General features: G+C 40.8%; 1 protein-coding gene across 1 annotated transcript; it reads left to right on the forward strand.

Annotated features, from left to right (window-relative positions):
- The first annotated feature begins 1,866 nt into the window (after window positions 1-1,866).
- Mmp10 (matrix metallopeptidase 10) lies at window positions 1,867-9,246 on the forward strand. The gene is made up of 10 exons (XM_021172732.1): window positions 1,867-2,022; window positions 2,668-2,912; window positions 3,003-3,151; window positions 3,572-3,697; window positions 4,366-4,530; window positions 5,055-5,196; window positions 5,971-6,104; window positions 6,761-6,920; window positions 7,611-7,714; window positions 8,898-9,246. The coding sequence occupies exons 1-10, from the start codon at window positions 1,918-1,920 to the stop codon at window positions 8,996-8,998; spliced, it is 1,431 nt and encodes a 476-aa protein (XP_021028391.1). The 5' UTR covers window positions 1,867-1,917; the 3' UTR covers window positions 8,999-9,246.
- Window positions 9,247-11,003: the final 1,757 nt, after the last annotated feature.

Consider the following 11,003-nt stretch of genomic DNA (forward strand, 5'->3'; position numbering starts at 1 on the left):
GAAAGGATGGACCATCTAGTGATTGCCATATCCAGGGATCCATCCCATAATCAGCTTCCAAACGCTGACACCATTGCATACACTAGCAAGATTTTGCTGTAAGGACCCAGATATAGCTGTCTCTTGTGAGACTATGACGGGGCCTGGCAAACACAGAAGTGGATGCTCACAGTCAGCTATTGGATGGGTCACACAGCCCCCAATGGAGGAGCCAGAGAAAGTACCCAAGGGGCTAAAGGGAACTGCAACCCTATAGGTGGAACAACAATATGAACTAACCAGTATCCCGGAGCTCTCGTCTCTATCTCCATATGTATCAAAAGATGGCCTAGTCAGCCATCACTGGAAAGAGAGGCCCATTGGACNTGCAAACTTTATATGCCCCAGTACAGGGGAACACCAGCGCCAAAAAGGGGGAGTGGGTGGGTAGGGGATTGGGGGGATGGGTATGGGGGACTTTGGGGATAGCATTGGAAATGTAAACTAGGAAAATACCTAATAAAAAAAATAAAGAAAGAAAGAATGCAAACAACAAAATTAAAAAAAAATAACATGTAGTTAAAAATTTCACATAAAGGAGCTCTGTTCTAGGATTGCACTTTGCCTTAATGAACTGCATAAGCCTGCTTGTTTTACTCTATAAATATTCGGTACATTTAATAAATAATAACTTACTTAAACATAAACAGGACTCCATAGCCCCAAGTTATTAATCTCCTTCAGGTGTGGTAGCCTAAAGTAGAGTTCATTTATCCACCAAAATCACTCCTGTAAGGCACACCCTTTCATGGTTAGTCAACCACAGTCAAAATCATAACTCTGATCAACAAGAACCATCAGCAGGATGTGCCACCAACAACAAAGGAATGATTCAAATGAATATGAGGCATCTCAGAATGAGTCGACTCAGCACCTCAGGCAGTTAGCAATCTGTCCTGCTAACAAGCCCTATCAGCTAACAACCCAGGAATAAAGTAAAAAGGCAGTTGCTGCCCACATGAAGTACACATAAAAACCAACACCTTGTTTGTTTTCCATAGGGAAAGCAATCACGGGATAAAATTACATACTTGTTCAAGTCTAGCTGATGTTGTTTCAGTCTGTCAGCCTCTTTGCCTCTCTGAATTTTAGGTTGGCATATTCTCTGTGTAGTGCCTACACTAAGCCACAAGCTGACTTGGCTGGCATAGTGCACACATCCCTCACCCAAGCTGTGGCTCAAAGGCCTCAGAGCCTCCTGGTTTATGAAGAGGAGGACAGAGGTAGGAGGAATATTTTCATTTAATAGTTAATTAACTGATTTCCATTTGGCAAGTCCTTATGGAGCCAGTATATGCTTATAGCAATTATTCTGAAACAGAGAGTAAATGGGCCCCAATCTTCTTACCTCTGTATATTTCCTCCTCCGTATTGACTACTTTCTCAGAGTACTCTTACCCCAGGGCTGGAAATACCTCTTACCCAAGGACTCCAGCAATGGAGTTTCTGCCATTATAGCTTCCTAGACAGCAGTCCTTACATTCACTTTGCAATCTCTTTCCATTAAACTATTCACTCCTTGCCTGAATGTATGTAAGCCTAAGGCATGTTTTTAAAAATTACACTGCTTTCAAAATATCTAAACATTTTACAAATATTAATTACCCAGCCAGTTCCTTTTCCTCTTTGTAAACACAGAAGCCACATCCTTGAGATTAAGCATTCTTTCAAGTTTACTAGGTTGAGGGATTCACTGATGTAAGCTATCCTCTCTTCATCTTATGAATGTTCTTGTAGTCATTTGGATTAAAAATAGCACCCATGTGAGTCATGCTTAGTGACCTAAACTCCGACTCCCTATAAAAGAGTGGCCACTAAAGGGAAGATATGGAAGCCAGGTGCTAGAGAAGGATCGGTTTTTAAGTAAAGACTGTCTGTATGGAGCCACTAGCCATCCTGGCACTGCTGAGCCTACCAATCTGCTCAGCGTATCCTCTGCACGGGGCAGTGACACAAGGCCACCCAAGCATGGATCTTGCTCAGGTAATCAGTCAGTGGTGGGGATCCACTTCATCCAAAGTGGAGGCACAGCCGTACCCTTTGGTCTTCCAACAGCAGTAGTTGAGTTAGTTAGAAGTTGTGTTGGAAAATATCAAAGCGTAAGAGGTAGAAACTCCATCTTCACCGAAAAGTGAAAAGGCAAGGAAGGAATCGCAGTTACTGGGGGTAAATAACAATGACAGCAGCATAAGTGGGGATACTGGGAATGGATGAGATCATTCCTGTGCTGGAATTATGCTATTTAAAATGTTTTAGGAGGGAGGGTATGATAATATTTATCTCTTACAACTTCAAGAAGCAAAGAATACTCTAATTTTTTCATTTGTGAAAAAAATGAATCTATCCAACACCACTCAACATTGACAGGTTTGTGTTAATAATGGAAATAGAAAACTTAGATACATCCATTTGTGCTCATACATTTATGCCAACTTCCTTACTTTGGTAGCAAATTAAATTGCAATGAAATAATAAAATGAGGGATTTTTGCAGGAAAAAAAATCAAATGAAGCACTACATCTACTTGTGTTTCACTAAGCTGGGAATAATTAAAATAGATCTTGAGATTTGTGTAAGTGTTTACATTTCATAGCAACCTCTTTAAAACTATGCTTGTTGCTCCACTAGCAATACCTAGAAAAATACTACAACTTAAAAAAAAATGAGAAACAAATTTTCAAAAGAAAGGACAGTAGTCCTGTTGTCAAAAAAATTCAAGAAATGCAGAAGTTCCTCGGGTTGGAGATGACAGGGAAGCTGGACTCCAACACTATGGAGCTGATGCACAAGCCCAGGTGTGGCGTTCCTGATGTTGGTGGCTTCAGTACCTTCCCAGGTTCGCCAAAATGGAGGAAATCCCACATCACCTACAGGTAATGGCTCCAGAGTTTTCATACAGCATTAAAAGTGTGTCAGGAGCATCACAGAAGCAAAGATTACCTTCTTTGAATTCTCTTATCCAGGATTGTGAATTATACACCAGATTTGCCAAGACAGAGTGTGGATTCTGCCATTGAGAAAGCTTTGAAGATCTGGGAGGAGGTGACCCCACTCACTTTCTCCAGGATCTTTGAAGGAGAGGCTGACATAATGATCTCCTTTGCAGTTGGAGGTAATGCACTCATCTGGTGTTTGAGTTATTCAGGCTACTCAAACAAAATATCTCAATTGGGAGATCTGTAAACAACACAAAGGTATCATTCAGACTTCCTGAATGTGAGAAATATAAAATAAAGGGGTGGGAAAACTCAATCTGGTGTGTTCTTAGGTAGCACCTGTGTTACTTCCTATGGCAAAAGCAGCCAAGAGGTGCCTCCAACTTCTTTCTCATGGACACTAAGCATCCATGAAGACTCACACCCTTACCGTATTCTAAAGGTGATGGCTGCCTAGCATTCCCATCAGACTGAAAATTACACCTGGATTTTGAGAGAAATAAATTGTCAAACCATACAGCCCCTGAGCTCTCTTACTGAAAAGGGGTTGGAGGAAATTCTAATACTTACATTTCTGTACATTTGTTTACCATCAGAACACGGAGACTTTTACCCTTTTGATGGCCCAGGACAGAGTCTGGCTCATGCCTACCCTCCTGGCCCTGGATTTTATGGAGATGTTCACTTTGATGATGATGAGAAATGGACACTTGGACCCTCAGGTAGGATAAGGTCAGATATGAGTTGTCCAAGAATAACATGATTGTCTAGAGCAAGTCTCAAATGGAATATTCTGCTATCTGTACTTTCTGATTCGCTGTGTAGCAACCTGAAGCCCTATTAGTAATCTAACCATTAGTAATGAACCATGTAAGCTGAGTCATTCTTTCTTTGCCCCAAGTACAATATGGTGATTGCCATTCAACTTTCTTTCCACAATTCAGGATCTTGTACAGGGTTTGAGTGTAACCTCTTCAACACTGTGTACCACTGTTCACCACTGTTAACTGCAATTCACCACTGTTTACCAATGTTTACCACTGTCTACCAATCCCATAATAGAGGAGTAGTTTAATGAATGTAATTGAGTAAGACAGTGTGTGATCCCAAGGATGTCTTGTGTGTGCTGGGCGTGGTGGTGCACGCCTTTAATCCCAGCACTCGGGAGGCAGAGGCAGGCTGATTTCTGAGTTCAAGGCCAACCTGGTCTGTAAAGTGAGTTCCAGGACAGCCAGGGCTATACAGAGAAATCATGTCTCGAAAAACAAAACAAAACAAAACAAAACAAAACAAAACAAAACGGATGCCTTGTGTGGTTGGCATGAGCAATATGTGTTTGTTTGTGGAATAGTAACAGTTACACTCCGAATATTTGTGGTTTCTCAAACAGGGACCAACTTATTCCTGGTTGCAGCCCATGAACTTGGCCACTCCCTGGGTCTCTTTCATTCCAACAACAAAGAATCTCTGATGTACCCAGTCTACAGGTTCTCCACAAGCCCAGCTAATTTCCACCTTTCTCACGATGATATAGAGGGCATTCAGTCCCTGTATGGTAAGCAAGAAGAAAAAGAGGCCTAGGATGGTTTTTGTTTGCTTGCTTGCTTGCTTGCTTTAGTCAGTGCTTTTTAAGAATGTGGTACAGTAAGTCTTCAGGATAACTGTTTTTATTACATTGTGCACACGTGTGTGTGTGTGTGTGTGTGTGTGTGAGAGAGAGAGAGAGAGAGAGAGAGAGAGAGGTATGAGACAGAGAAGTATGAGACAGAGAAGTATGAGACAGAGAAGTATGCCTGTGCGTGCATGCTATGGCATACATGTGCAGGTCAACCTGTAGAAATAAGTGTGTTATCTCCTTTCACCATCTGTGTCTTACGTGGTGATGACATGAGACATCCCAAGTCATCAGGCCTGCAGCAGGTTCCTTTACCACCAACTGAGCCTCCTCCCTGACCACTGGATTAAATGTCTACATATTGTTTCATCTCAAAACACCATGAAGAAGTTTAAATACTTTGTAAATTGTTATATGTATTCCTGACCTAATAACATTTGCTTCTCCTAAACTACTCCCTTCAGCACCCAGTCCCTCCTCTGATGCCACAGTGGTTCCTGTGTTACCTGTCTCTCCAAGACCTGAGACCCCAGACAAATGTGATCCTGCTTTGTCCTTTGATGCAGTCAGCACGCTGAGAGGGGAAGTCCTATTCTTTAAAGACAGGTTAGACAAAAATATTTTCCTAGATACTCTTTTGGTAGTCAATGCTCAGAAAGAAAAATAAACTTGAGATCATATATAATGGATATATATAACAAATATAATAAATATTTCTGGCATGTTTTAAAATCATTCAGCTCTGGTTTATAGTGTATTTTAAAAGATCTCCTTAGCATTGTCCAGAACATTTTTTTTAGACTCCCAGAAGATGATTTTTGGCCAGTATAATATAAGATCCATATAACCAGGGAAGTTTGTCTCTTATTTTTATTTTTAAATATCATAACTCATAGACCTTCTAAAAGTAACCCCCCATCTTTAGAACCAGACAAGTATTTTTATCCTTGCTAGAAAGTACTATTATTTTAATTAATTCATTTTAGAAAACCTGGGATATGTGCATGCACAATACTCAAGTAGTACCAAAAGATAAGAAAAATCCCTTCCACTTGTGCTGTCCCAGAGCTCTGCCTATGTACCTCCTGTCACCAAGTTTTTTGTCCCTTCTTCCAAGATGCTCACATTTAAAAAGATACACAACATTTTAAAAATATTAGTGGATTCCTAAAATATATAATATTTTACATAATTTTTAATGGAATCTTACTGGAGCGGGGTGAACGTGTCACCCCAGGCTGTATCCGTTGCCTGGAATCACATGTGGGACAATCCAGTGCACAACACTGCAAACAGGTGAATCATCATTGGGCAGAAGACTGTGTTCCTCCATGCTTAGTATTTTTAAAGAGAAAGACTATTGTGGTTTTTGTATATTAGGTTCTTCTGGCGCAGATCCCATTGGAATCCCGAGCCTGAATTTCATTTGATATCAGCATTTTGGCCCTCTCTTCCTTCAGACTTAGATGCCGCCTATGAGGCTCACAACACGGACAGTGTTCTGATTTTTAAAGGTAAAAACTATACAAATGTTTAATTTGGTAAAAGAAAGCTTAATGCAATGTCTTTGCACTAGGAAATCTCTCCATTCTGTTAAATTTGAGATGTTTTATAAGAAGGAGAGCAGATTGGAACTGGTGAATGAGCATTTTAATCAAATCTGACCAAGATGAATCTTATAAGGGACGGGTTAGAAGTGTAGACCAAGAGGTTATTATAAGAAATGACTACAGTTAGTTACGATAACCCATAAAGAATAAGTAAATGATATAAATACAGAATAAATAAGTAAAAGTGAATTTAAAAAGATAGTGAATCTGTCCATCTGTTTGCTCATTTGCCATTTACTCATTCAGAAAGTATTATTTCTGAGGCAAGGTCTAACTATGTAGCCCTGGCTGGTCTCAGACTCACTGTGTAGGCCAGGCTTGCCTCAAACTCCCAGAAATTCACCTGCCTCTGACTCCCCAGTGCCAGGATTAAAGGTCTATGCCACCACACTCAGCCAGGAACTATTGTTTTAAATTCCTGTGATGACCTAAGCATAGGCTAGCAGTTATGAAAAACCAAGACTTTGGCTTTCATCTTTATCACAACAATTCACTATTCTCACTTCCAAAACCAATTAGCCTCACTTGAACAAAATTTCTTGGGTGTGGTTATTGAACAGGAAGTCAGTTCTGGGCAGTCCAAGGAAATGAAGTCCAAGCAGGTTACCCAAAGGGGATCCACACTCTCGGTTTTCCTCCCACCGTGAAGAAGATTGATGCAGCCGTTTTTGAAAAGGAGAAGAAGAAAACATACTTCTTTGTAGGGGACAAATACTGGAGGTGAGCTACATTGGGAAACTCTGCATAGAGCACAGTTACAGAAGTTAGTTTTCTGTCTTTAAGGATACCTGCATAGCCTCTAATGTTTCTAAACCTCAAATTTTCTGATTAAGCAAAAGACGATGTGGAGGTTCAACTTGACAAATGCAAAGGACTTTTCTGTTGTGCATCACTGGCCATGAGGAACGGTGGACCAGAGGGCCACAGACATACTGCCTTCTCTCGCCACTGCCCCTCATCATGAGGTTGCTGTGCAAAGCCGTGTGCAACAGACTGGAGACTCTAACAAGTCCTTCCTAGTGTGGTACAAACCAAAAGTCTGTTTTTAGCCAAGTGTTGTAACTCAGCTTTCATCTTCTGTTTATATAGATTCTATGCATTATGACACGTAGGTCCGTGGAGACTGTGTGTCCAGGCTTAGAAAACGGACCTTTGGTACATCTATAGAATCTCTATAGACTTTAGTATGATGTCCCTGTTTCAAGAGATCATCCATTATTCTATGAGAGATGCTTGCAAATCCAGGAAGTTTGAATGTTGCCATACCCCTCCCACACACAAAAAAAATTTTAGCATTGCACAATTTGAAAAGTTGTCATAGGACCCCACCTAGGACTGTAAGCCTCACATCACACTGTGTATGATGGGACTTATCACAGTGTGGATCTGAATTTTTTTCTCTTGCTGTAGATTTGATGAGACAAGACATGTTATGGATAAAGGCTTCCCAAGACAGATAACAGATGACTTTCCAGGAATTGAGCCACAAGTTGATGCTGTGTTACACGAATTTGGTGAGAGGCACTTCATGTTGTCGATAGCAAGGTTATTTTGGGTATTTTATAGTATCACATTTAAGTATATGCTGAGCTGTTTGAAATATTCTTAGACTCCTATATAAAAGTGTTACAACAAATATGTGCCCACAAAATTTTAATATTCCCTATAGCTTACCAAAGTACACATGAAATTGATTGATCAAAACTCGATGAGGTTATTAATGTCAATAATGAAGTGAGAAATTGGAAAGCTTTCAAATCATTTGCCTTGTGTCTTTTCTACTCCAAGCCTGAAAATGTTAACTTTGTAACTCATGCAAATTTCGTCTAAGGTTTTGTTTTTGTTTTTTTAACAATTTTCAAGACTGTTCTATAACACTAAGATATTCTCAAAGTGAAGTCACTGTCTTTCTGACCATTGTGTCAGTATGAGATACAGCCAACTGTCCTGGCTGGTGGCTGATGGCATTCTCCACCATGTCTTCTTGCCTTTTGCATCGACTGTGTCTGGGCTCCTGATGCAGTCTGAAATTATTCACATTCTTCACTAGGAAATAGATAATGGATTCCCTTCACATACTTAATTGACAAAATTTGATTGCTGGTAATGATTTATGGGAAAACATTCACTCCCTCTGAGGTCATACCTGGGGGATCTGCTGGGCTTCAGATATGATACTCAGGACACCACTGATAGTGTTATTATTAAAGAAACTTTCTCCTAATATACATGAAAAGGAAATAAACTGTGAATAAGCTTCATCATTGTCTCTTCTCTTGGGTCAATTGCTTCCCACACTGTCATCTAAGAGCTAGTTGCTTGAAGGGAGGTTGGAAAGAATATTAAATTTCAATTATTAAATCAATATTAAAATCCCTTGGATTCTGTTTAGAAATAGTATATTATAGTGTTTTAGCACAGTCTTCAAAAGCAGAGAAATGAAGTTAAATCCTCACTATTAGGACTATTGCCTTAGGGAAATGTTTAAACTTTCCTAATTTTCAGTTTGTCCTCATTCACTTTAGGCAAACATTTTGAGTAAGAAACAGTCAACGGGTTAAATCATGCAAACCATGCAGCTCAGTGTCAGGCGAAGTCACCTGGTACACTCCCTCCTGCCTCAGCCCATGGCCGTTCTTAGTCATATCATAAATTGATTTAAGAAAGTGTCATCATGTTTCTCATCTGTGTCTACAGGGTTTTTTTATTTCTTCCGAGGATCATCACAGTTCGAGTTTGACCCCAATGCCCGGACGGTGACACACATACTGAAGAGCAACAGCTGGCTGCTGTGCTGATCATCATGACAAGACATATACAACCCTGTAAAATGAGTCTCATGACTTCCCACCTACTTTATTGTGTGTCAGAATGATTAGTTCCTCCTGCATGTCCTGTGGCTCCGGATGAGTGCAGCAGATGTCTTTTGTAATGATTAGTCACAAAGCATCACCTGAGCACAGAAGTGAAATTTTCTCACTGCAGTAGGTGAGAGGATGCATCCCCATGTGTATTTTATTATTTAATAAAGAGCTTTATTTTTGAACCATTCCTTGCTTCCTAGAGTAATTCTGACTCAGAACATTAATGACACTGTGTATTGAACATCTGAAAGGTGATCTGCTAGTAGGTGTAATGGAGTCATATTCTCTATGAGTGGGGCTGTACTGCTGTCACATACCCTCTCCAATCCTCTATACCAACAAAATCTTTACTTTTTCTCATAGATATTGTGTTCTTTGTGAATCTAAAGAAGAATGAGGTGCATCAGTACTTGTCCTGTAAACCTGGTGTAGGAGCCTTCTAGAATACTGAACTAGTCCACTCCATGACTTTGTATACAGGAAAACAATATTAACTTGGAGTTTTAGCCATCTCTTCCTTTCTTTGTTGGAATTTCTATCTGTCATAGAGACTGCATTTCTCATAACTTCATTCCTTCATCAAAACTTCTCAGTATTCTGCTGTACCCAGAGGTTCCTGTGTCAGATGGTTTTGCTTGCATATTCCAGTTGTATGGCAGCTTTGTCACCACTAAGATGTATTATATCCCGCTGCAGGACGTATTTAGAGCTAGCCCATGTGCCAAGTAATCTCACTCGCTCGGTCTCTTGGCCTACCAACTCACCAGACCTGCTAGTCCACATGGCTCCCACCAGGCCATCTCTCAGACTGGGCTCCCGAGTGGCTCCCGAGTTCCTCTTGCTTTCACGCAACACCCCATGCACCCCTGGTTAGCCATCTCAATACCTAATTACCTGGTAGAATCAAGACTCTTAATGCTTAATTAGCCAATCAGATTTATAACAATAATAACACAGTTTATAAGATGCCAATACAATAATTTCAGAGCCAAATGATAATGATAAGCTTTAACTAACCTTTTGATAACACCATGTCAGCCTCCATTCTGCTTCTCACTCTCCTCCTCAGACCTCTCTCTCTGTCTCCTCAACTCCTTGCTCTGCTTCCCTTCTTCTGTCCAATCACAAATACCTACTGCCCTAATGAGATGGGACAGGGAAAATCCTGCAACAATATCCCATACCAGATACATTATTATTGATTCACATAAATGCATGTTGCTCTCATAGATGCATGGCACAGTGACTTTTGTTTGGGGTAGCTGGGCATAAATCAAACAAACAAATACAAATTATTGTATAACCACAAATGATAGATGTTATTAAAGAACTGACATATTGGAGGGAGAATAACATTAAGAAGCATCTACTCTTTTAGTTTAGTTGCTTAAAAAGCTTTCTCTAGTACTACAATGGAAAAATGCATGTAACCATGGAAAGTTACTGACAAGCTGTTTAATAAAGAAACATAGAGCCATTACAGCACCAGAGTGCCTTGCCAGCAGAGTCTCCGGACACCTGCAAGGACCCACACAGGATTGCCCACGGGATCCTAAGACCTCTGGTGAGTGGAACACAGCATCTGCTCCAATCCAATCGCGCAGGACCTGAGACTGCATTAACTAGGGAAGCAGATAACCCGGCCTGAGCTGGGACACAAGTCACTTCCAGTCCATTCCAGCACCAGGGTGCCTTGCCAGAGGAGTCTCCGGACACCCACAAGGACCCACACAGGAATCACCACGGATTCCTAAGACTTCTGGTAAGTGGAACACAACTTCTGCCAGGAGGCAGGTTCGAACACCAGATATCTGGGCACCTTCCCTGCAAGAGGAGAGCTTGCCTGCAGAGAGTACTCTGACCACTGAAACTAAGGATAGAGCTAGTCTCCCAGGTCTGCTGATAGAGGCTAACAGAATCACCTGAGGAACAAGCTCTA

This window comes from Mus caroli, chromosome 9, assembly GCF_900094665.2.
Source record: "Mus caroli chromosome 9, CAROLI_EIJ_v1.1, whole genome shotgun sequence".
NCBI lineage: Eukaryota > Metazoa > Chordata > Mammalia > Rodentia > Muridae > Mus > Mus caroli.

Excerpts from the sequence above, each read along its gene's own strand:
- Mmp10 (XM_021172732.1), top strand. The coding sequence starts at position 1,918 with ATGGAGCCACTAGCCATCCTGGCACTGCTGAGCCTACCAATCTGCTCA. Across the intron at positions 2,023-2,667 it reads CAAGCATGGATCTTGCTCAG|CAATACCTAGAAAAATACTA; the intron begins GTAATCAGTCAG and ends TTGCTCCACTAG. Across the intron at positions 6,105-6,760 it reads CAGTGTTCTGATTTTTAAAG|GAAGTCAGTTCTGGGCAGTC; the intron begins GTAAAAACTATA and ends GTTATTGAACAG.